The 24,294-nt window shown below is 35.1% G+C and overlaps 8 protein-coding genes across 8 annotated transcripts; all 8 read right to left on the minus strand.

Moving 5' to 3' along the window:
- Window positions 1–1,588: 1,588 nt before the first annotated feature.
- LOC129792505 (alcohol dehydrogenase 1-like) lies at window positions 1,589–2,495 on the minus strand. The gene is made up of 2 exons (XM_055831603.1): window positions 1,811–2,495; window positions 1,589–1,753 (listed from the first exon to the last, which is right to left on the minus strand). The coding sequence occupies exons 1-2, from the start codon at window positions 2,455–2,457 to the stop codon at window positions 1,636–1,638; spliced, it is 765 nt and encodes a 254-aa protein (XP_055687578.1). The 5' UTR covers window positions 2,458–2,495; the 3' UTR covers window positions 1,589–1,635.
- Window positions 2,496–3,023: 528 nt separating this feature from the next.
- Window positions 3,024–3,850, minus strand: LOC129792293 (alcohol dehydrogenase 1-like). Its single transcript, XM_055831202.1, is given in 2 exon segments — window positions 3,024–3,141; window positions 3,207–3,850. Coding segments are annotated over 2 exon segments (762 nt in total).
- An 811-nt stretch (window positions 3,851–4,661) lies between these two features.
- On the minus strand, window positions 4,662–5,648 carry LOC129792506 (alcohol dehydrogenase 1-like). The gene is made up of 2 exons (XM_055831604.1): window positions 4,924–5,648; window positions 4,662–4,869 (listed from the first exon to the last, which is right to left on the minus strand). The coding sequence occupies exons 1-2, from the start codon at window positions 5,574–5,576 to the stop codon at window positions 4,752–4,754; spliced, it is 771 nt and encodes a 256-aa protein (XP_055687579.1). The 5' UTR covers window positions 5,577–5,648; the 3' UTR covers window positions 4,662–4,751.
- A 426-nt stretch (window positions 5,649–6,074) lies between these two features.
- On the minus strand, window positions 6,075–7,074 carry LOC129792507 (15-hydroxyprostaglandin dehydrogenase [NAD(+)]-like). Its single transcript, XM_055831605.1, has 2 exons — window positions 6,370–7,074; window positions 6,075–6,306 (listed from the first exon to the last, which is right to left on the minus strand). The coding sequence occupies exons 1-2, from the start codon at window positions 7,020–7,022 to the stop codon at window positions 6,189–6,191; spliced, it is 771 nt and encodes a 256-aa protein (XP_055687580.1). The 5' UTR covers window positions 7,023–7,074; the 3' UTR covers window positions 6,075–6,188.
- A 1,995-nt stretch (window positions 7,075–9,069) lies between these two features.
- On the minus strand, window positions 9,070–9,943 carry LOC129792508 (alcohol dehydrogenase 1-like). Its single transcript, XM_055831607.1, has 2 exons — window positions 9,287–9,943; window positions 9,070–9,225 (listed from the first exon to the last, which is right to left on the minus strand). Exons 1-2 carry the CDS (start codon window positions 9,937–9,939, stop codon window positions 9,108–9,110), a joined length of 771 nt encoding a protein of 256 aa, XP_055687582.1. The 5' UTR covers window positions 9,940–9,943; the 3' UTR covers window positions 9,070–9,107.
- A 473-nt stretch (window positions 9,944–10,416) lies between these two features.
- On the minus strand, window positions 10,417–11,419 carry LOC129792509 (alcohol dehydrogenase 1-like). The gene is made up of 2 exons (XM_055831608.1): window positions 10,712–11,419; window positions 10,417–10,650 (listed from the first exon to the last, which is right to left on the minus strand). Exons 1-2 carry the CDS (start codon window positions 11,362–11,364, stop codon window positions 10,533–10,535), a joined length of 771 nt encoding a protein of 256 aa, XP_055687583.1. The 5' UTR covers window positions 11,365–11,419; the 3' UTR covers window positions 10,417–10,532.
- A 630-nt stretch (window positions 11,420–12,049) lies between these two features.
- LOC129792510 (alcohol dehydrogenase 1-like) lies at window positions 12,050–13,678 on the minus strand. The gene is made up of 2 exons (XM_055831609.1): window positions 13,002–13,678; window positions 12,050–12,915 (listed from the first exon to the last, which is right to left on the minus strand). The coding sequence occupies exons 1-2, from the start codon at window positions 13,652–13,654 to the stop codon at window positions 12,798–12,800; spliced, it is 771 nt and encodes a 256-aa protein (XP_055687584.1). The 5' UTR covers window positions 13,655–13,678; the 3' UTR covers window positions 12,050–12,797.
- Window positions 13,679–19,763: 6,085 nt separating this feature from the next.
- On the minus strand, window positions 19,764–22,208 carry LOC129792511 (uncharacterized). The gene is made up of 4 exons (XM_055831611.1): window positions 22,048–22,208; window positions 20,910–21,040; window positions 20,702–20,843; window positions 19,764–20,508 (listed from the first exon to the last, which is right to left on the minus strand). The coding sequence occupies exons 1-4, from the start codon at window positions 22,176–22,178 to the stop codon at window positions 19,815–19,817; spliced, it is 1,098 nt and encodes a 365-aa protein (XP_055687586.1). The 5' UTR covers window positions 22,179–22,208; the 3' UTR covers window positions 19,764–19,814.
- Window positions 22,209–24,294: the final 2,086 nt, after the last annotated feature.

The raw sequence follows: 24,294 nt of genomic DNA on the forward strand, positions 1-24,294 counted from the left end.
AGAGACACTATAAAATATTGTATGGAAAAGACACCAACTGGCAGAGCGGGGTGAAGGTAACATTTTCATGAGATCATGACACATATATAAGGAATGAAAGGGGGGTGCCTTTTGTAAGGGGGAGTGAGTGGGTGGGTTGAATATTGAAAGACATTTTTTTTCTCCCACATATTACATGCAAAATTCTCAAGCATTTGTCGCAAGCAATAAAATTTGATGGCACTTTCAATGATGATGAATATTTCGTTTTATTGGCCACTTTTACTGTTTCACAATTTTTACCCCCAAACATGGGGCTCCTCCTTCATTTAGTCCGTATGTACTTGCATTAGAATCATCCTTATATTTTATGCTTTTTTATGGGTTATGCAAAGGAGCTAACATGGCTCATACAAGTGGATGCGAATGGATATTGGAGTGTACTTTTGCAAACTTTAATTCCAATGAAATTTATATGAAGTAGGAGGGAGAAAAAAATATTTTTTCGTGCAATTTTCCGAGGCAAACATTTTTTTTTAAACCATTTCTATTGATATTTGATTAACTGGCTTTATGGTGAAATTAATTAAATTGCTGAACAATAGTGAGCCCTGTGCATAAAAATTGCAAAAAAAAGAGCTTTGTCATTTTATGGTCGTTATGTATGTAAAGGGAACAACCCCTTTTTGTGCTCTTTTATTCTTGTGCACAACATAAGCCAAAGGCCATGCAATTCACGTGATAACTCGCTGAATGGGTGAATGCATAGGAAATTAGTCACAATAAATGCTATTTTAATGTAATTTTTAATTATTATTCTGTACATTTTGTTTGTGGGAACATTGTAACAGAAAAAAACACATTTAATTACTCCATTATTGGATGCAAAAATTGCTATTTTTGGGTCAATTCACGGTAATTTCCATTTATGGGCATGTTCCTTTTTTTCCATTTCCCCCAAAACACGTCATATATGTTCAAAAATAATCAGTGGGAAAATGTACATATATGTTTTGTATGTATGAAATTTTTCACCCTAAAACACTATCATCAACATGAGAAAATGAGAGATGAACATTTTCGCAAACCAACACTCATCTCTGCCTGCGTGGTACCCACCACACTCGGAAAATTCAACAAATATTTGCCCTCGAGCACAGTGTTGGTCATTTTTCAAAAGTGTCAACGGCACAAGTTCACAATCAATCATAGTTTATGAGGCTGCAACTATATATTACAGCTAACGTATTATTGTGGTCTTGTTTTCAACACAAAACATACCGCCAGCAAAAACACTTGAGTATTACGAGCAACATGGGAAGGTATATGGTACCAATTCAACTGAATGAAAAGTTCAATGGGAAAAAAAGCTTGAAGCTTTTATTGCTTGTTATGTTTAGCCCTTTTTTCCACTCTCAAACCTTCCCCCTTTCACTGCGACATTCTCCTCGCGCAATGTCCCTTCATTGTGCTTCAAAGAACATCCCAGATGATGTATTAATCCGCTGTGAATAGGTCCTCTTAGTAGTGTTTTCACTGCACTTTAAGTTGTTCTATTTGTCAACTTTTGAATTTATTTTTATGGAACTTTTATAAAAAGAGAAGATCATTTAGGCGTACGTATTATTTATTTAATTAAGACAAGAACAAAATGATTTAGAATTTTATTTCAGGAACTGGAGCTTCCTGAATTTCATTGTCTTCAATAATCCAAACACTTCCTGTTTTTCCCTCCAGAATATACTTCACTGATGCTTTTCCAACAGCCTCAGGACTGGAAAAATTGCAAAAATAAATAAAAATTCAGCTAATAATGAAATTTATAAATTACCTTTGAACTCCATAACTATTCAAGAGACTTGAATCCTTTTCTTTCGACGTAAGAAACCCAAATTCGAAAACGTTGGCAAATAGTTTCGTATCAGTACATCCTGGGCAGAGAGTTAAGAATTTAATTCCAAGGTAATCTCTTTCGTGAGCTAAGGCACGAGTATAAGCCACGACTGCGTGCTTGGTTGCTGAATATGTAGGGGCTGTGCTACATGCATTGAGACCAGCAATTGATGCGATGTTTAGAACAACTCCACCCATTCCTCGTCCTGTGTCCTTTCTCATGTACTCAATCGCAATGATTGAGGATAAAATGACTCCAGTTAAATTGACATCAATGACAGTTTTGGGGATATTTTCATTGAAAATTCCAGCACAGTTGACAACGATGTCCAAACTCCTGAGATTTTTCGTGAAGTCCTTAAAGCACTTTTCGAGTTCTTCTTGCGAACTCACATCAACTTGGAAGTAACGAATTGAGGCTTCTGGATAATTTTTCCTCCACTTGGCCACAACTACAGGCTCCACAGAGCTAATGTCAATGGCTGCAAGATGAGTTACTCCATTTTTGAGAAGTTCCACGCAAATGGATTCACCAATTGCTCCCGTAGCTCCAGTAATGAGAGCACTTTTGCCATTTAGAGACATTTTGCACAACCTTGTGGCTCAAGAAAGCAATTCAAACTGACTGTTAGTCCATCATGTAAGTCGTCTTGATATTAGTCAAGTTCAAGCAAATTCTTGATGACATTGAATTTTTTATAACATAATGATAAGGCAATTAATCGCTCCCAAAAGAGTCTTACTAATTGAGCATAATATTAAGAGATTATTTCGTTTTCAATGTTTTGGGGTTGTTAATAATAATGTAATTCAACATATAAGTAATAAACTTGATATGAAATGTTTTGCAATTTTTATTTATTTAGATAAAAGATTTTTTTCTGAAATGTTTCGATCTTTGATTATAAATGATGAATTTGTGAAAAATTCTTTCTGCTTAGTTTTTTTTGTTCCTAAAAGATCACTGAAGATTTAAGAAGACTATTAGTTTTTACACAACTTATGAAAAAACCATTAAAGCATACGCAGAAGAATTGGCAAAACAAATTCTCATGTAGGCGTGGTTTTGAAATTTTATTAATTTATTCAAAACTTTCTAAATTGATTTCTTTATGACAAATGGAATTTTTAATGAGGACATTCTAACTAATTTAGAATCTTATTGTAGTTACTGGAGCCTCCTGAATTTCATTGTCTTCAATAATCCAAACACTTCCGGTCTTCCCCTCCAAAATATACTCAATGGATGCTTTTCCAACGACTTCAGGGCTGAAACAAGATGAGTGAAAAATTTTCAAACTGTGTGCGTTTGATAATGAAGCTTCTAAAATTACCTCTGTACTGCAAAATTGTTCGAGTGAGTTGAATCCTTTTCTTTTGTTGTTAAAAAACTAAATTTGAAAACGTTGGCATAGAGTTTCGTATCGGTGCATCCTGGGCAGAGGGTCAAAAATTTAATTCCAAGATAGTCCCGGTCGTGAGACACTGAACGAGTAAAGGCTATGACCCCGTGCTTAGTGGCGGTGTAAGTTGGGAGGGTGCTGAAGAGATCCAGGCCAGTAGTTGAAGCAATATTCAGGATCACACCACCTTTTCCTAGTCCGGTGTCCTTTCTCATGTACTCAATTGCAATAATTGAGGACAAAATAACTCCAGTTAGATTTACATCAACGACCTTTTTGGGTGTTTATTCATTGAATACCCCAGCGCAGTTGACAACCACGTCTAAGCTGGAGATGTCCTTTGTAAAGTTAGCATAGCACTTCAATAGTTCTTTCTCTGAGCTCACATCCACTTGGAAGTAACGAATTGAAGCTTCTGGGAAGCTTTTCCGCCATTTAGCCACAACTGCAGGTTCTTCCGGGCTAATATCGATGGCTGCGAGATTTGTTACACCATTCTTGAGAAGTTCCTCACAAATAGCTCCACCGATTGCTCCAGTACCTCCCGTAACTAATGCACTTTTGCAATTCAGCATTTTCCACAAGTTTATGGTTCAAAAATTAAATGCAAACTGACTGCAGTGCAGCCTGCATTTATAATGAACACATTGATCACTATATATGTACCTATGTATATTAATAATATTTTATATTATATTATGGTTTATCAATTAAATATATTATTAAAGTGTTTATTTAATAAAAATACTCCAATTAAATTTCGTATGACACGACATAATGATAAGGTAGCTGACTTCATAAAAATTTATGTAAATTTCATTCACAATTAAGTATCATCAAGACAGTATATTGCACTCCTTATATTTTGATAAATTTTATAATAAAATAAATACAACGTTGTTTTTATTTTATTTTAAACATAATAAAATAAATATGAATTTATTTATTTCCTTTTGAGATTGTAATATGTGTGCAATAACTTGGCGAAAATTAGGGAAACATGCTCTATGTTCGGCTTTTTACATTTGATTTTACAGATTTTACAAGAATCAAATATAATTCTTTTTAAAAATTTTAAGGCTTTTTAAGGATTTAAAAGGGACATTTCTGTTCAACATGAAAACTAAAATATTCTTTTCATAAATGTTTATTAGAAAGAATTTTTCCTATTTATTAATTTTTTTTCATTTTATGTTGAATACAAAATTTTAAAGAACGAAAATTCTTCTAGAATTCTATCTTGGGTAGATTTTGTTCTGTAAGCCTGTTGTCCTTGATCAACCAAACGCTTCCACTTTTTGCTTCGTTAATTAGTTTGTATCAAGATTATAGACTCAGAACTATCTTTTCTAGGCAAGGTTAGACTTCGTGAAAATTAAGAAAAACTTGAGCATTTTATTGTTAAGTATTTATTTAATAAAAAAAATCTCCTTTCAAAGAAAATGCAAAAGACTAATTACAGTTAAGAAATGCTATCTAAAATCTGACTGCAGGTAAATTAATTTCTGTTACTTTTCCTAGATCTGTAACCCAGACACTTCCGCTCTTTCCCTCCAGCATAATTTTCATCGTGGCCTTGCCGACTTCAGAGGCACTGAAAGAAAAAAATATTACAAATGAGTTTTTAGAAAAATCTTTAAATAAAAACCTTTGAACAGGATGACCAGTTTTGAGGGCGTCAAGTTTTTCTTTAGTTGCCATGAAGAAGCCTCTTCCATCTTTGAACTGATCATAGATTTGCGATTGTGTTCCCGCTGGACAAAGAACGAAGAACTTAATTCCAAGAAATTCACGATCATGATTGAGGGATCGTGTGAAGGCGACAATGCCGTGCTTTGCAGCGCAGTAAAAAGGAACCGTACTCATTGGCTCTAAACCAGCCACGGAGGAAACATTGAGAATTATTCCACCTTTCCCGTGACCTTTGTCCTTCCTCATGTACTCCATCGCTAGCATAGTGGATGCAATGACGCCTAAGAGATTTACTTCTATCGTCTTCCTGAACTGATCTTCATCCAAAATTCCTGCACAGTTGACAACAACGTCAAGACTTTGGATATCCTTCGTAAAATCCGCATAACATTTCTCCAATTCATCCTGCGATCTCACATCCACTTTAAAGTAACGAATTGAAGCTTTTGGGAAGCTTTCCCTCCATTGAGCCACAACAGCAGGCTCATCAGAGCTGATATCGATTGCTGCGAGATTTGTTACACCATTCTTGAGAAGTTCCTCACAAATAGCTCCACCAATGGCTCCAGTTCCTCCCGTAACTAATGCACTTTTATTGACAAAGGACATTATGCAAACAGTTCTTAACTCTTTAGCACCCTTTCTGTCTCAGACTATCTGCTCAACATACGCGGAACATCTAAATGAGTGATATTTTTGGGAATTTCTTCAGAGCCATAAAGATTATATAATGAAGCACTGATTATTTTTATATATGTGTACATTATCTACTTATACTATTTGCATTTTATCAGTGTTTTTTGTGCAAATATTGGCTTATCAGACCAAACACAAAATTGCCAGGTTAGTTCAAACTTTTGTATAAGGACGGATTTTATATTGCTGAAAGGGCTACAAAAATAAGCAGAAAGTTTAAAAAATTTATTCGAAAACTTTTCGGCCACACACTTTTTATGACAGAACGTGCTACGGGGTAGACTGAGCTTGGCCTTCGCAGAGTGCAGACGCGTGCAAATTGGCTGTGAGACTTATGATCAGAGGTTACTGGGGGAGTTGTTCACATAGCCCCCATGCGGCACCATAATTAAATATAAGTAAAAATAAATATTTTTCTTAAGTTTTTTTTTACAGTTTTATTTCAAACTTAATTTTACAAAGTAATACGTTAACTGAATAAACACAGCTACTCTACAAGAAAATCTACTTCCTTGAGCAAAACAATTACAACACAATTGCAGGCAAATTAACTTCTGTTGTTTTTCCTTCATTTACAACCCAGACACTCCCACTCTTGCCTTCTTGCATCAATTTGATTGTTTCTTTAGCCACTTCCGCTGGACTGAAAGAAAAAGTTAATTTACTGCTCTAAGAGAATTTTTTTGTTAGAAAAATCAAAATTTACCTTTGGGTAGGAAACTTATTTCTGAGGGCATCAATTTTTTCTTGCGTTGTCATAAAGAATCCTGTTCCATCTTTGAGAATATCATAGAGTTGCGATTGTGTTCCACCAGGACAGAGAAGCAGGAATTTAATTCCAAGATACTCCCGATCATGGCTGAGAGCTCTCGTGAAGGCGATGATGGCATGTTTAGAAGCGCAATAAAATGGAATCATGCTCATGGGCGTAAGCCCAGCTACAGAGGAAACATTGAGAATTATTCCACCTTTACCGTGACCTTGGTCCTTTCTCATGTAATCCATTGCAAGCATAGTTGACCCCATAACTCCATAGAGATTAATTTCAATTGTTCTTCTAAAATTATTCTCATCAACAATTCCCGCGCAGTTGATGACAATGTCAAGACTTGGGATGTTCTTTGTGAAATCTGTATAACACTTCTTTAGTTGCTTCCGAGAACTAACGTCTACTTGAAAGTAACGAATTGAAGCTTTTGGGAAGCTTTTCCTCCATTGAGCTACAATAGGAGGCTCATTGGAGCTTATATCTAAAGCTGCTAAATACGATACACCATTCTTGAGAAGTTCCTCACAAATAGCTCCACCAATGGCTCCAGTTCCTCCCGTAACTAAAGCACTTTTATTGGCAAACGACATTTCAAAAAGTTCCTAACGTTTTATCACCTTTTTGTCACAAACTCAACACGAGACGGTTCAACAGCAAATGAATGATATTTATTGAAAATTGCATATAAATGGCTCAAAAACAATGTAATAAAGCTCAGGTAATTGGTTTCATTGGTATAAATTTCTTCCCTCCGTCTGCCAGGCTCACATGCTGTACTAGGGGGTCTCTGGGGGACCACAGATATTTTGTACTTTTATGTGTTTTATTGTAAGACGTTTAAGAAATTAGAACGCAAAATCGATCCACATCAATGCCATGCAAAATGCAAACTTTACATGGCATTGATGTGGATCGATTTTGCGTTCTGTGTATTGATAGACTTTGTATTGACGTTATTTAAGAAATTAGTTTAATTGTCTGTTTTATATTAATGAAACGTCACAGAAATTAATGAAAAGAACACGTAAAACTTTGAGTTAAAAATAGAATTCAAATAGGTAAACAAAATATAATTTTTGTTTATTTAGTTTTATCGTAAAGTATCCACAACTTTCATATTACTTAATTTTACAAAGTAATATGAAATATTAATAATAAAATTCAGTAATAAAAAAAGACAAAAAGTAACCCGAAAGGGTTATAAAAAATTTTAAGAATATTGTCTTTTCAGGTTTTTAGTGTTAAAGTCTGCCCAAAGAGCACGGCAAGAAAATCTTAATAAATAGCGATTTTGGTACCAAAAAGAGCATAAAATTATGTTCAATGATACTCAATTTAATCCTTAAAATATGTTTCAATGATTTCTTTTGTCTATCTTTTGCGAAAAATTGTAATTTATCAAAGATTTCGGATTGTTTACAGTCCGTAGCTTGTCCGGAGAACATCTTCCCGGATACATCCAAGAATAGGTTAAGACAAAAAAAATTATTTTAAAACACATTATAAATTCATAATTTGATTAAATTTTAACATAAATTTAGAAAACTATCAATAAAATATTAATTATGGATTAATACTCTGAAAATGATTTGAATATTTTATGATTATTATAAAACCACGTGTTCTGATATTTTAAAACCAAAATTCACGCGTGCCACGCCTGTATTTTGGAACCAACGTTGAGCCGTAATCTCTAAATTTTTTGGATCCAAAATTCACGCGTAGCCACGACTCTGTGTTGGCACCAAAATTGAGGCATAAACTCCGATTTTTGTTGGACCCAAAATTCACGGGTAGCCACGACTCTGTGTTGGTACCAAAATTGAGGCGTAGCTACGACTCTGTGTTGGTACCAAAATTTAGGCGTAGCCACGACTCTGTGTTGGTACCAAAATTTAGGCGTAAACTCCGATTTTTGTTGGAACCAAAATTCACGCGTAGCCACGACTCTATGTTGGCACCAAAATTGAGGCGAGGAGCAGACTGATCACGACTGATTTTGTTAATTTTATCTATTTTACAATTATTTTACTCTGAATACATCTGCTCCATCATATATTAACTAAAACTAATAAAAAAAAATTGCCAAATATTTTTAATTCTTCAAAATATTAGAAATTGTACTTCAGTCGTGCACACTCCGTGAGTTGACACCATATGGATAGGTGTATGGTTATCCAAAATGGCTAGAGTCGCCGGCGTGCTCCTTGGGTGTCAAATGTGTATACGAAGCTTGTGTAATGCCGGCATAGCCAGAAATTTCCAAAAGTCATTATGCTCAATAAACAAATAATGTGATAGGAATTATTTCATTCAATTTTTTTGATTGATAAAGAAAGCTTTTAGGCAATTGCGGTGATTGCACTGCAATTAAATTTACAACATAAATAAACACAGTTTATTAAAGAACTTTATTATGAAAACTTCAGTTTATTCATTGCTTTATCAAGCAAAAGGTGTGTTATCAACAGAGCGAATTGGAAACAAATAGCTTTTCCCGCTTTTCCATTTAAATTAGTTATTGAAAATATGAGACGTTCGAGAAAAACTAACGTATGGTGATTTAAAACAAATCAATATTTTTTATTTAAATTTCAATGGATCTAACAAAAACTAGATACAGAATATGTCAGAATATTTACTACAAAAAAAAGGCATTTCTTTAAAAAGAATAATTAAAATTCAATTGCAGGTAAATCAACGTTTGTTGGTTTTCCTTGCTCTACAACCCAGACACTTCCACTCTTGGCTTCTTGAATAATTTTCATTATTTCTCTGACCAATTCCGTGGGACTGAAAAAGAAAATTAAAATGTTAGCAGTGAAAGAGTTTTGATAAATCTTCAATATCTTACCTTTGGGCAGGATTGTCGAAAGTGATAGCGTCAAGTTTCTCTTGTGTTGTCATAAAGAAGCCTGTTCCATCCTTCAATTTGTCATAGAGCGGTGATTGTGTGCTAGCTGGACACATGACGATGAATTTAATTCCAAGATATTCCCGATCGTGACTGAGAGATCGCGTGAAGGCGACAATGCCGTGCGCTGCAGCGCAGTAAAATGGAAGAATGCTCATTGACCACAACCCAGAGGTAGAAGAAATATTGAGAATTATTCCACCTTTCCCGTGATCTTTGTCCTTCCTCATGTACTCCATCGCGAGCATAGTTGATGCAATGACGCCTAAGAGATTTACTTCTATCGTCTTCCTAAACTGATTTTCATCCAAGATTCCTGCACAGTTGACAACAACGTCGAGACTTGGGATATCCTTCGTAAAATCCGCATAACATTTCTCCAATTCTTCCTGCGATCTCACATCCACTTGGAAGTAACGAATTGAAGCTTTTGGGAAGCTTTTCCTCCATTGAACCACAACAGCAGGCTCATCAGGGCTTATATCGATTGCTGCGAGATTAGTTACGCCATTCTTAAGAAGCTCCTCACAAATAGTTCGGCCAATTACTCCAGCTCCTCCCGTAACTAATGCGCTTTTATTGGTAAACGACATTTGAAAAAGTTCTTAACGTTTTTGCACCTTTTTGTCACAAACTCAACACGACGGTTCAACAGCAAATGAATGATATTTATTGAAAATTGAATATAAACGCCAAAGTCTGTGAAATGAGTAATTCCTATACCAAGTTTTTGTAATACCGACATAGCCAGTCTTAAAGATTATTTGAAATTTCCAAAAGTCATTATGCTCAATAAACAAATAATAAGTGATAGGAATTATTTCGTTCAGTTTTTTTTGGGTGTTAAAGAAAGCTTTTAGGCAATTGAGGTGATTGCACTGCAATTAAATTTACAACATAAATTAACACAGTTTATCAAAGATCTTTATATGAAAACTTCAGTATCATTCTTTTATCAAGCAAAAGGTGTGTTATCAACAGAGCGAGTTAGAAACAAATCGTTTTTCCCGCCTTTTCATTCAAATTGGTTGTTCAAAGTATGAGACATTGGCGAAAAGTTATTAAACGAAATAATTTGAAGAAAATCAATATTTTTTATTTAAATTTCAATGGATCTAACAAAGACTATACAGAATATGTCAGAATATTTACCTACTACAAAAAGTCATTTTTCTAAAAAGAATAATTAAAATTCAATTGCAGGTAAATCGATGTTTGTTGGCTTTCCTTGATCTACAACCCAGACACTTCCACTCTTGGCTTCTTGAATAATTTTCATTATTTCTCTGACCAATTCCGTGGGACTGAAAAAGAAAATTAAAATGTTAGCAGTGAAAGAGTTTTGATAAATCTTCAATATCTTACCTTTGGGCAGGATGCTCAACACCGACAGCATTAAGTTTCTCTTGAGTCGCCATAAAGAAGCCTGATCCGTCCTTCAATTTGTCATAGAGCGGTGATTGTGTGCTAGCTGGACACAGGACGATGAATTTAATTCCAAGATATTCCCGATCGTGACTCAGGGATCGCGTGAAGGCAACAACGCCATGCTTTGCAGCACAGTAAAATGGAAGAATGCTCATTGGCCACAATCCAGCGATGGAAGCAATATTGAGAATTATTCCACCTTTCCCGTGACCTTTGTCCTTCCTCATGTACTCCATCGCGAGCATAGTTGATGCAATGACGCCTAAAAGATTTGTTTCAATGGTTTTCCTGAAGTTCTCCTCTTCCATAATTCCCGCGCAATTGAGCACAAGATCAAGGCTCGGAATGCTCTTCGTGAAATCTGCATAGCACTTCTTTAGTTGCTTCTGTGCGGTCACATCCACTTGAAAGTAACAAATTGAAGCTTTTGAGAAGGTTTTCCTCCATTTAGTCACAACTGCAGGCTCCTGGGCGATTATATCCACAATTGCGAGATTAGTTACACCATTCTTAAGAAGCTCCTCACAAATAGTTCCACCAATTGTACCAGCTCCTCCCGTAACTAATGCACTTTTATTCATAAACGCCATATTGTGTTTAATTCTTCACTTTGGAGCACTTGTCTCTTGGAAGCCGTGTACTGAATGAAGGTTCAACAGCAAATGAATCGTATTTATTTGAAATTTCGTTTAAAAGGTTCAATAAAATATAATAAAAGGCAGATAGTTGGTTTCTTTATTGGCATTTCTTTCTTCTTTTTGATTGCTCAGGCTTGAAATATTACGTGCAGTATGAAATGGGGTCTATCTTTTTGTCGTTTTTAAAAATTAATAAAAAAAAACCTTAGCCTTTTATTAAAACTTTACTGTGAAGTGAGAGGTCCTTTACGGACCCTCTAAATGAATCTGCACTTGGCAAACTGAAGTTAAGATTTTTTCTTATAAATGCACCGTTTTAATTCATTATACTTCAACAACTTTATATAGAAATATTTTTTTATTCAGATTTCGTTTTTAAAGCAAACATGATAGTGTGAAGGGTAATCAAATAAAAATTTGTCTTACAATCTTTCTAATTACTATACAACCTTGAGCAAGACAACTTAATGATGCGATAAAGATAAATTATGACTATTTTTTGTATCTTATTGAGGCATTTTCTCACTTAGCGCTATATGCGCGGTGTCAATGTAATTTCCGTCGTCGTTAGAATATAAATAAAAGCAGGAATATAAGTTTTAGAAGGTATTTTATTGTTGAAAAAATAAAACTAAGATTTACTTTTACAAAATACATTTATTTCTGCCTTTTCAATTTATTGAAAACATTTTTTATGGGAAAAAATCGTTCAAACTCAGTCTCTGATGTTGAATAATGTGGTTATTTGCGCTTTGAAATAAAATATTCCCTATCTTAATTCAAATATTCATTTTAAAATAAGAAGAAGTCGAGTGCAGATAAGGGTCGAACTTGGGCTTCTATCACTATTTCTCACATTACTTGGCCTTTATTTTGGTTAAATACTTCATTTGATTTTGAATGAAATTAATAAAAATGAGATTAATTGTGTCAAAAATATTTTCTTTACTTAAAATTTGATTTTTCATGATTTTTTAAATCGTTCTATTTCCGTACAATAAAATAGCTAAAGGGATTTTGTTATTCTAGAAAAAATTCAGAAATATTCTTCAAGACCGTTAAAAAAATATTTTTTCTTTAAAAACACGAAAGAAAGGAAAGGTCAAAATCTTAGGAGATTTTTCATGAAATATTATAGATCCTGTAACTGATGAATTGTAAGAAAAGAAAAGAAAATATTTTTAATAAAATCGACTATAATATTGCCTTGATTTGTAAAATTAATGGTTTTTTATGTAAACCAGAAAATCTAAGTCTGAGAATAGTTGAACGTTTAATGTAGAATCTTATTTAGTTCCTCAGTGGAGTTATTGGAAAATTTATAATTAAATGAATAATTCTTTTTAACTTTTCGCCATCCCATCACTTCATTACTGAATTTTCCATTAAACTGCTATTGATGTTCCAAAGAATTCTGTTAGTTGTCCATTCTCAATAATCCAGACACTTCCACTTTTGCCTTTTTCGAGAATTTTCATGAGGGCATCTGAAACTTTGTCAGCACTGTTTGCAAAAAAACGAGAAATTTATTAGATCGATTAAATTAAAAATAATATTTAAGGAACTTCTGGGTGGGCTATTTTACTTACTCTTGATACTTGTAGGAAGCTTTAATGCGTTGAAAGGTTTCCTCATTCATTTCAAAGAAACATTTGGGGATGAAAGTTTCAGCAACAAGTGGGGTGTGTGTGCCACCTGGGCAGAGAGTTAGGAACTTTATGCCCATGTTGTCACGTCCATGGGCTAGAGATCGTGTAAAGATGACAACACCATGCTTTGTGGCACCATACGTGGGTACATGGCTCATTGGAAAAACTCCTGCAACTGAGGCAATATTGATAATTGCACCACCTTTCCCTTTTCCCTTATCAGCCCTCATATGTTCCACGGCGAGTAGGGTTGACCCAATCACCCCACAAAGATTCACTTCAACCACTCTTCTGTAGGAATATTCGTTGAATATCCCAGCACAATTTACAACAATATCAAGGCTTGGGATGGCATTCGTATAATCCTCATAGCACTTTTCCAAATCCTCCTGCGAAGCTACATCAACACGAAAATACTTAATTGAACTCTTTGGGAAATTCTTTTTCCAATCTTGGACAATGTCTGGTTCATTGGTACTAAGATCGAGAACAGCTAAATTGGAAATTTCATTCTTGAGAAATTCCTCACAAATTGCCTTTCCTATACCACTAGCACCTCCCGTAACTAAAGCACTCTTCTCCACTAAGGCCATGATTGTTAAAGTGATCTTATTTAGCAGACTGAATGACGAATTTTCATCAACGAGCTTTTATACATTTTATGTAGACGCAATAAAGTAAAGAAAATGTGCAAAAAAAGACAATTTAATTAAAGATGAAAACAAATTAGTTTAAAATATCTTCAAGGTTACGCATTTATTTAATTTTTGTCTGGATTTAATCGTAAAACTTTAGTAGTTTAAGTAGTTAAAAATATCTTATTTTTGCTTTTAAAATAATTGAAAAAAATATTCTTACGAAAGTCTGTTTAACAATAAAATTCTTCTCAATAAGGCAGCATAGAGAGGAAAGAAAAGTAACTTTCCACCAAGTTCTGCATCTCACCTTCCCAACTCGAAAGATTAAAAGAATAAATGGACTTTTTTCTTTCTTTATTTCCTTATTCTTCCGTTAAGTATTCTCCATTGCACTTGATGAAAATCAATTTGCTCAAAAGGAGCAATTGAATTTTCTCTTGTACAAAAATTACCATCTTGAACCATTTACCAACTTCATTTAAGTTTATTTTTAAATAATAAAACTTTTACAACCATCCCCCTCCTCTTCTGCCGCACGGTGTTCACACGAAAGTGGAGGCTGTAAAAATTATTGCTCCAAAATGCAAAATACTCGTCGTGGAACAAGATTCCCCCAGCCATGGGTATACTTTCCACGGCTTTTCATCTCAACTGCGGGAAAACACCGGAGATCAACGGCAATTTCATGTTTGAATGACTAATAAATAGAATGTAAAGTTGGAGGAGAAAGTTTTTGCTTACGAAAACATCTCGTCTTTTCCTCTTTTTTCCGTAAGCTATACGCGTGATTTCCCGCCAATTTTTTGTACCTCTCAAAGAGGGGAAAAGATTCTTCTACATTGGATTTACCTTGAAGACGGTAAAAGTGTCTCTTAGACACTTTTTCCATCTCTTGATTCCATCTCTTTGTCTTTAATATTCAAACCACTGTCTCGGTGGGCAAAGAATCCAAACCTTTTTCCATTTCATCCCCAAGAAAACAATATTCTCAGTCTCGAAATCGATTATAAAGTTTTATTGGTTAAGTTTTTGTCCTGGGATTATGCTATGGGGATGTTTTTTTTTTCTTTCAGCGTGGAGGATGAGAAATGAAGACAAAAAAGTGGTAAAGGGAATATAAATGTGCAAAAAAAGGGGAGAAAATTCTCATCTTACCGAAATCTGCAAATTTGAAATTTAATGCCTCGTAAAATATCCTATGAGGACCTTTTTCATCTCTTCCAATTGAAATGGTGTGTGAATGCTGTCTTGTGGGAAATTTTTATGCATAACTGAGAATTGAAAAAATATGAAACTTTTTCACTTTAGAAAAAGAAAACCCTTCAAAGCTCCATGGGGTTGGGATCAAAAGTTTCTGATGGAGAGCTTTGCAATTTTGATTGGCTTTTTAGGGATCTTTTATTTTGTTGAAAGTATTTTCCTTGCAATCCTGTGAAGAAAATATGTAAGATTTAATAGCAAAAATTTTTTTATCCAAGACACATTTTGTTGCCATAAAATTTATGGCACTCTAGGGATCTATTTTGTTTTAAAGAATAAAAATAATTTAATAATTTAAAGATTTTTTTTAATATTTTGCACAAAAAAGAATTAGATAAAGATTTGTATAAAATAAAAGTTCTTTCACATCTCATAGTCAAGACACAGATTATGCTATAAAATATCCCCCACTACATTTTCTTGAACACTTTCAAACTTTCAAATGAAATTTAATAAATCAGACAGGGGTGCTAAATTTTATGCTTAACACTGTAAATCTTTCTAAAGTAAATAATGAAGCCTAAAATGGATTTATTGGTAATAGGAGTCAAAATCTTGAGTAATTCTGTAATCTAACTAGGGATTTAATCGATCAATATATCTCTCCACTGCTCTCCAGATTTGTACTGCACCGAAAATTCCCTAGACTTCAACACTATGTACACATAATTCACCATAGGATTTAATTGTATAATATGTGAATTGGTCTCAGGAGGGTGCTTGAACTGCAGAAGGATGAGGTATACGTTTTCAATTGTGTCTATGGGAGCCTGAGATTCACAATATACGTCCGAAATTAATAGAACAAACACATGAAATTTCATGCAAATGAGGTCAAAGTGAGAGCGTGAATTTCTCTTCGTGATCATGTGCAAATTTTCCAACCACCCACTGTTACATACCTATAATATTCGCAGATAGAGGTGGTTACATCACTCTCAGGTACATGCAATTGGGATTTGCACGGAAGTTTGTGGGGGTACGGGTGCGTGGGTGATGTTCCACTTGTCAAACATTGCAGCATGAATTGGACCAAACATTGGACCACCGAGGGACCTGTTGTCAAATACACATTGACGGAAAATGGTGACAAATTAGATAATTCCCAATTACCAATAGTGTATAGAACTAGGTGTTTGCCCCACTAAGACTTACTTAGCATTAATTTTATTAGGACAAGCTATTTGGGTATATTATGAAAGCCGTGCCTAATTTGGATAAATAGGATTCAATTAACGGACAGTCTTTGTGAACTTTTTCGTCTTAGGATCGTGAATGATTTTGAATTTTGACGAAAACTATTTTTTATGGTTGGTTCTACAATCAGTCAGGGACGTAGTCAGAGAGATTTATTCTCGTGGGGGTGTTGGGGCGTTAAAATTTTTTAATAAAAGAAAAACGTAAAATTTATTAGATTAGAAAGAACGTTAAGTATCGGGAGAATTAAGAAGATAGATTAACGGTTATTGCATTTAAATTAGCTTTTATCTCGCAGCTATTGACAATTTGCTTATTTCATCATAAAGTTTGAGGATTCTCTCATAACGTTTGACATTTCTACTAAAATTTGACATTTTTAACGATTTACGTTTAAAAATTCTTTTATAATGCCTAAAGTTATTTTTTATTGTGTTTGAATGTTTTCAAATATTTGACATTCTCTTCATTAAATTTAACGTTTTTCTTAACGTATAACAGTTATATTTCTAACGTTAATCCAACGTTCTTTTTTTAACTTTTGATATTTTATTCTTTGACGTTTGTTTTCTAATATTTGTCAGTTTTTTTTATTAAACATTTATCTTTGATGTTTCTTTTTTAATATTCTTAAAATTCTTTTTATTAGTTTTCGTAATTTTAAGCCTGACAAAAAATACTTTTTCACCCTCTGAAGATAGTAAGAGAACCATAAAGTGTTAGATTTTTAAAAGGTGTATCAACACTCAAACACTTTCCCGGGATATTCCATTATTATATGTCTGATTATATTCTAAATAAAAAAACACATAGTCAGGCCCTAACGTCTTTTTTGCATTTTAGGGAAAATCATTGTCAACTCTTAGCTGAATCCTAATTTAAAAAAATAGTAAATTTTTTTGGATCCTATATGAAAGTATGAGCATTCATTTCATTCCATTTAAAGTATTTCAATTGTTTGCTTGATTGACCTATATTGGAACGAATAAACTCCTTTAATTTAAGTTTATAATGAATAAACTTCCTAATTAAATATATTCAATGTTCCGTTAATTGCAATATTGAATTAATGGTTTTTAGAATAATTTGAAATTTCTCAACCATAAACAATATGCTATGTACGGTACATATGTATATGTATATCATGTATAATATATGTAAAATATATATTAGAGCATTGGAAACGTTGAAATTGGGGACAACGCCTAATTACTGCACTTCCCGCTGTTGCCTTTTAGCATCTACTCAATTCAGCAAGTAGTACGATGTAGTACCACAACTGTTAGTTTCCCCATTGTCCAGTAGTGTGAATTCTCACCCCGCACAAGTGACGAAGGAGTCTGTGGGTATTAATTAAAAGTTTAAAGCATGCATCATGAAATTTTCCTCGGTGAAAATCATAATGTTTCACAATTAATAGTTTTCACAACACCAAACACATATTTACACTGTTGCCGCAAACTTCCACAATATGACATTTTATTTGTTGTCCAAATGTTATACTTTCCACTCATTTCTATGCACTCCCACACTGCCCCCTCCTTGGCCTCTTCACTCCATCTCCTCTGTTGCGGATGGGTTGGATTTCCTCTTTCTGTATGACCAAAGTCTGGTTTTTGCGCGGCGGTGGGGTCTGGGGGAGGCCACTCATTTGAGTCCCAGAGACGTTGAGTTAAACCATTCAATGAGGGGAAATCTCGCTTTGCTACACACTGGCTTATGTGTAATTTTCATGCTATGGAAAATATGCAAATAATCAACATTAAATACACTCTGGGGGGATCTTGTGGAATTTTGCGCGCATTCATTTTATCCACTTCTTTTCTCACAGTTTCTCTCGCTATATAAACTTTCTTCGTTCCCACCCCCAACGTTCTCCTTGTACTATGTTGTTTTGTTTAGCCAGTACGGGGTGGTTTTGAAAAGCAGCATCAGGATTAAAGATATCTCTTTTTTTTCTTCGTCTAAACCACCCCATATTGCTTGAAAATCATGATGAAAAGAATAAAATTCCTCTCAATCCTTATTAGATGCCCGGCTTTTCCTCTAAAAGAGAGAGAGAAGGAACAAAAAAAACGTGCTATTTCACCTCAAACATCCCGGAAAAATTCATTTCTTCATTTAACATCCAGCACATTTCAGTGAGAGCCATTTGGTGTGTGAATGCCAACGGAAAATGAGCGAGAAAGTACCCCAAAAGAATATAATGCTGAATTAAGAAAATTAAAACGTATTAAGAAACAACCCCTGTACATCGGGGGAGGGTTGCAAAATGAAGAAATGACAAGAAAATCAACAATTTCACCCCCGCATTAGATATTTTCTCGCCATACCTAAATGTTCTCCATGGAATGTTTCTATGTTGAGGTGGATGAGTAGGTGTGAAGTGACTCCTCCGGGTAGAACAGATCCTTTTTTGCCCCTCCACACCTCTCCCCCATTCCGGGGAAACCTTTAATTACATCGCCAAGAATGTGGATGATGTGCCCATGGTGAAGATACTCAAATGGAGCCATAACAGTGCTCATGGTTGGAAGAAATGTACTGAAAATTCACATACAAGAGGCGCATTTATTGGTGATGCCATGGGAGAAGATGAGATGAAAATGACATACCACGAGCGTGTTTTGTGGTCCAATTTCTGGTACGAATAATATTTTAATTAGAAACACCATCCACCCACCCACCCCCCACCCACGTACACAGTATACGCAAAAATTGTATGAAATTCAACGTGAATTTTCCACTCTTAGCCCCCAAAATATGAGGGTACTACATATAGCGTATGGTGGAATATTTCCACATGGAATTTCCTCTTGAAAGTCACCAGGGAATTTCAATACCGAATTACATGAGGGATAATGACTCCGCTCCGATGTTAATGTTCGCCAAAAATGAATTTTCCACCCCCACACCCACACTCAAACGTCCCTCGCGCGCGCGGAGATTACGTGTCATACATGCAATTCAGTTGTGCTAAAAGATTTTCCAACTCTAGAAGCTTTTTCGATTAAAAGCCCCCCGGGCAAGTGAGGATGAAAAGTTCCCGGGGTTTGAACTTGGTGAGGAAATGTTTGCAATCTAAACGGGGAATGGTGGAGTGCATGGTGGAGATAAATGGAAAAGATAGGATGGAAAAGGAGGTATATATAGTACATCAACCCCCACACTATTTGAGGGATGAAAAAAGGTACAGAGAGTGTGAGAGCGCTATCAGACTCTCTTTCGTGAATTGACGGTGCGTCACGCAATTCAAACACTCGGCGGAAGACGGAGAATAATGGCTGTGGAAGTTCTTCAAGGGATGCCATTGAGGAAATTTCGCCTCCGGCACCTCTTTTCCACCATTGACTGGGATTGAGGGTGAAAAATCACTTCCGACTTGGGCGGGGTAAATGAGCCAATAAAATGTGGAGAGGGAGATTTTCAATTTGTCACATTTTTCAACGACTTATTGTGCAATCATTTGAACGAAATTTTAAACTCAAAAAATCCTTCACTGGTCTGTTCCTATAATTTGAGAATCTTTGTTCGATGCAACAAGAAGTAAATAACAAGAAGTTAGGGATGGAAGGGAAAAGCACAGAAATTTTGGCGAAGGATTTGCTTTTTTTTTTAAACAATTTTATTTATTCAAAAACGATTCTTATCCTTTGAACTACAATTTGCTGTAGTAACTTTCATGAACTACATACTTCCTTGAGATATCGGAGACAGTAGGGCACCCTGCTATGGCCATACAAATATTCAATTCATTTTTAATAATCTTCAGGATAGTTTCAACACCCCTCTGCCCATCAGCTGTCAATCCCCAAATTGCAGGACGTCCAATGAAGACAAGTTTAGCCCCCAAGGCGAGAGCTTTGAAAACATCTGTTCCTTGTCGAATTCCACCGTCCATCATCACGGTGACACGTTCCCCAACAGCTGCTACAACTTCTGGTAGAGCCTCAATTGAAGCTGGTACCCCGTCTATTTGACGAGCTCCGTGATTTGATACAATTATCCCTCTGCAGCCACATTGAACGGCTGTTGTTGCATCTTCAGCCGTTAGGATACCCTTAGCAATGACGGGGAGTTTTGTAAACTCAACGAGCCATTTAACATCTTCCCAGGTGATGGAGTCATCAAATTGCTTATTGACATACTCAAGTAGTCCTGATCCTCCTTCGGAATTATGAACTCCTGTGGCCTTCTCACCTACGAAATTGGCTAATTGCAGATGAGGAGCTAAGGTGAACTTGTTCTTAACGTCGCGTCTTCTCAGGCCAAATAAGGGAGCGTCAACGGTTAGAACTATTGCCTTGTATCCATTCTTTTCAGCTCTTCTTACCAAATTCTTGGTCAGCTCTCTACAAAGTTTTCAATAAAGAAAAGGAGATTGTTAGAACGGTTAGAACAATTGGAAAGTTCTGATCGCGTTATTCTATATTGGCAGGTGAGCTTATCTAAATAATCTAGATCTAGATGATGAGATATCCGAATTGGTTGCATGACAGTTTCTTCGTATATAGGAATCTTCCTTTTAAACTAAAAGGTTAATACCTGTCTCGGTAGATATAGAGTTGAAACCATTTGTTGCTTTCCGGTGTAGCCTCAGCAACTTCCTCAATTGATGATGTTGCAATGGTACTCAATGTAAAAAGTACTCCAGATGCAGCAGCGGCCTTAGCATTTGCAACTTCACCTTTAATGAAAAAAAAACCAAAAAAGTTAATAAGGAGAAATGGAATAATAATTTGAAGTAGTTTACCTTCAGGATGGGCCATTCTTTGCATTGCTGTTGGAGCTATACCAACCGGCATATCCATATTAATCCCCAGAACATTGGTTTTTGTTGTTCTTTCGGAGACATCTTTGAGGTATGTCGGTCTGATACGGATTCTAAAAATATTTAACCGATTAAAGGTTATCTGGAGAGTTAGATTAAGTATTATGTTAACTAGATGTTACTGAGTTCCAGTCACTGTTCAATTAAGGATATTTGTGAATTTGGTTTCAAAAACTTACAAGTGTTAGATCAGTATTGGCTAAGATGCTATATCGGTTTTGAATATCAGTTTTTTGAACTTTATCAATTTTAGTTTCCTATTTCGAGGCCTGCATTGTAAAACCGGCTAAGTCGGTTCGGAGCTAACACCGACTTAGCCGGTTTTACAATGCAGTCCTCGATTTGTGTCTTAAAGATTAAGGACTCCTATCAAAGTTTCCGTAGTGTCAAGCCTGCAAAAGATACAGATACTGATAAATATCTGTTCTGGTGAATAAGACTGTCCTGTATCAGTATTCAGATTCAGATTTGCTAAAAAGGCTTATTAGGGAACAGCCTTAAACGCTACCAATATTGTATTCCAATATAGAACATGAAGTACAGAAAAAAAGACCCTGATCCTGAAATCTGCTTTCAAGGATTTGATCTTGAAATCTTGGCTTCAGAATTATAGCCTAATGTCTTAATTCTAACGCATCACATTTCTTCAATATTAGCATATCGAGATTAGGTTTAAGAACCAAATGAAAAACATCCAAAATATGGATTCTGATAAAAGTAAAGTATTGACATAGAACACTTAAAGTATCGCAATTAAATTCATAAAGAGTATGATACGAGATTAAAAAAAAACTGAGTGCTGTAATGCGATTGATAAGGAAAATCTCTTCAATGGGCAATAATTCAAAGAGACACAACTCAAGATGATTAAAACGTCTCAACTTGATAATGTTAATAATTTAGCAAAAAATATTAATTTTCCGCCTGAAGAATATTAAAAATTAGGTAAAAATTGTACAAAATGCGAAAGAAGCTTCAATGTTTTATAAATGCAACACAAACAACTGCTAAAACCAGATGTTCAATGAAGTTTTCCGGATACATTGAGAAGTTACCTTACCTATCAAATGCCGATTGATTGAGACGCAAAGAATATTCATCTCCAGCACCACTTCTGTAGTAATCCAATGGACCTTTCGGAAGTAAACTCCATGCTCTCTCTCTAAAATCATCCACACTTGTGAGCTCCATTGCTTCGACTGATAGACCTCTGTATGAACATCTCTGCGATAAGGGGCAATAATTTACAATTTCATTCCTGTCTGTGATAAGCATTATAATGCCTAATGTGACAACCAGCTGTGGGAAGATGAGTTTGTATGACAAGCTATTTGCTCTTCATGTGATTGTTTCAAATAAATATTATCTGTTTTGGATGTATTTGTGAAAATTTTAGCTATGAAAAAAAAGTATTATATAGATAACCTTTTCAATATCACTATACTCACTGATATCTCTTAAAAATTTCCTTCATTAACCCATTCGTGACATTAAAAGAAGTCTTTTACATAAAATAGAAAAAAATGAGGGTAAGTGCTTTGAAAGGGAAAAAATGGGAATTGAATAATATTTTCCTTTTGAATGGAGGACATGTGAGGAGCAGTTTGATATTGTAAAACATTTGGGAGGATCAAGGGAGCTGTTCACACCCCATTTCAGCTTCTCCAACGTCCATTTTTGCGGTACTTGAGGGATGAAGAAGCTCCAATTTTTTTGTCGTTCACTTTCCCATGTTGTTTTCCATCCCTTTATGCGATGTCTATCCCAAGAGTGCGAGAAGAAAATTGTGGTGCGAGAACACTTTGAGGAAAAACGCAGAAAATTGTCTGAGACATCTTTCATGTGGAAAGAGATGAAATGGCATGTATGAATGGAATGAAATGGTGTAAAAATTTGCCAGAAATTGATGGCAATCTCCCAGTGAGGCGAGGGCGGAGGAAATAGAGACATCGAGATAAAAAAAAGGGAAGCTGCTCCTCTAAGTAACTACCACCAACATGAAGGAGAGGTGGGTGGAAAAGTTTCCCACTATCGAGTGAAAAGGAATGGAGGGATAAAAAAATCATAAATTCTCTTTGAGCTTGAAAAAAGCATATAGTGGCAAAAGCTCCAGGGCGGTACCAATTTAGCTGGAAGGTGTTGGTGAAAAATTTTCCAATGGATTTTCCATACGATAGAGAGGAAAATGAAATGATAGTCATTAAAAAAGTTAAATTGCCTAACGTGAAAGTTATCTTCAGTGTATATTCAAAGCATTTTCCACTCTTCAATTCCTCACAGCTATGACACCATTACACACTTGAGGAAGCATTTTCACGATCTGCACAGAGATGACATAATGTACAGCAACAAAAGTTGGCAAGAACATGGGATGTGGAGTAACTTTTGCATCTCTCCATCTTTGCTGTCATGGTGAAAATGCTGAGTGAGGCAGGATACCTGAACATGGTCACTAAAGGTTGAAAATATTTTATAAAAGAGGATTAGTCGACCTTTAGGAGTTAGTCCCCAAAGAGGTAACCAAATTTAATTTTTAAATTATCATAGGGCATTGTCAAAGACTCAAGAAAAGCGTGGTCATTTCCCGGAAAAGCGCTGGGAAATATACGAATTTTCACATTTTATGTAAAATCGGGTGCAAACTTTTTTGATTTTTTTCTTAATTTCTAGTTATTCTAGAAAATTCTTTTCTGTGTCATATGAAAGCTATTTAAAGGCCTAACAATATATGTACATATATTCGCGTTGGAGAACAAGAGATAGGCAATTTCCTCTCTTTGATGTTTCCAGAATGTTCTGAGAATTCCCCTAGAAAATAATTGTCCATCTTTTTTTCTCCAACGCGAAAACGTGCTTAACTTTGGAAAATCATTCTGTAGCGAGTTTTCCCAGCGGATTTCCCCTGCAAGTGCTATATCAAATGAAAGATAATTAAAAATGCTACAAAATTAAATAATTTAAAATTGGTCACGTGAAATATTGGAGAAATGGGAAACGAAAGAAAAGTTCAATGCCGGAAAATCTCGCGAGTTTTCCACCGTAGGAAAATGATTTAAATATATATTGTTAGACCTTTAAATAGCTTTCATATGACACAGCAAGGAATTTTCTAGAATAACTAGAAATTAAGAAAAAAATCAAAAAAGTTTGCACCCGATTTTACATAAAATGTGAAAATTCGTATATTTCCCAGCGCTTTTCCGGGAAATGACCACGCTTTTCTTGAGTTTTTGACAATGCCCTATGGTAATTTAAAAATTAAATTTGGTTACCTCTTTGGGGACTAACTCTTAAAGGTCGACTGATC

Source organism: Lutzomyia longipalpis, chromosome 3, assembly GCF_024334085.1.
Source record: "Lutzomyia longipalpis isolate SR_M1_2022 chromosome 3, ASM2433408v1".
Taxonomy (NCBI): Eukaryota; Metazoa; Arthropoda; class Insecta; order Diptera; family Psychodidae; genus Lutzomyia; species Lutzomyia longipalpis.

Excerpts from the sequence above, each read along its gene's own strand:
- LOC129792508 (XM_055831607.1), bottom strand. The coding sequence starts at position 9,939 with ATGTCGTTTACCAATAAAAGCGCATTAGTTACGGGAGGAGCTGGAGTA. Across the intron at positions 9,226-9,286 it reads TTCGACAATCCTGCCCAAAG|TCCCACGGAATTGGTCAGAG; the intron begins GTAAGATATTGA and ends TTTCTTTTTCAG.
- LOC129792505 (XM_055831603.1), bottom strand. The coding sequence starts at position 2,457 with ATGTCTCTAAATGGCAAAAGTGCTCTCATTACTGGAGCTACGGGAGCA. Across the intron at positions 1,754-1,810 it reads AATAGTTATGGAGTTCAAAG|TCCTGAGGCTGTTGGAAAAG; the intron begins GTAATTTATAAA and ends CAATTTTTCCAG.
- LOC129792509 (XM_055831608.1), bottom strand. The coding sequence starts at position 11,364 with ATGGCGTTTATGAATAAAAGTGCATTAGTTACGGGAGGAGCTGGTACA. Across the intron at positions 10,651-10,711 it reads GTTGAGCATCCTGCCCAAAG|TCCCACGGAATTGGTCAGAG; the intron begins GTAAGATATTGA and ends TTTCTTTTTCAG.
- LOC129792510 (XM_055831609.1), bottom strand. The coding sequence starts at position 13,654 with ATGGCCTTAGTGGAGAAGAGTGCTTTAGTTACGGGAGGTGCTAGTGGT. Across the intron at positions 12,916-13,001 it reads GCTTCCTACAAGTATCAAGA|TGCTGACAAAGTTTCAGATG; the intron begins GTAAGTAAAATA and ends TTTTGCAAACAG.
- LOC129792507 (XM_055831605.1), bottom strand. The coding sequence starts at position 7,022 with ATGTCGTTTGCCAATAAAAGTGCTTTAGTTACGGGAGGAACTGGAGCC. Across the intron at positions 6,307-6,369 it reads AATAAGTTTCCTACCCAAAG|TCCAGCGGAAGTGGCTAAAG; the intron begins GTAAATTTTGAT and ends TTTTTCTTTCAG.
- LOC129792506 (XM_055831604.1), bottom strand. The coding sequence starts at position 5,576 with ATGTCCTTTGTCAATAAAAGTGCATTAGTTACGGGAGGAACTGGAGCC. Across the intron at positions 4,870-4,923 it reads ACTGGTCATCCTGTTCAAAG|TGCCTCTGAAGTCGGCAAGG; the intron begins GTTTTTATTTAA and ends TTTTTCTTTCAG.
- LOC129792511 (XM_055831611.1), bottom strand. The coding sequence starts at position 22,178 with ATGGAGCTCACAAGTGTGGATGATTTTAGAGAGAGAGCATGGAGTTTA. Across the intron at positions 21,041-22,047 it reads AATCAATCGGCATTTGATAG|AATCCGTATCAGACCGACAT; the intron begins GTAAGGTAACTT and ends AAATATTTTTAG. Across the intron at positions 20,509-20,701 it reads CTCTATATCTACCGAGACAG|AGAGCTGACCAAGAATTTGG; the intron begins GTATTAACCTTT and ends AAAACTTTGTAG.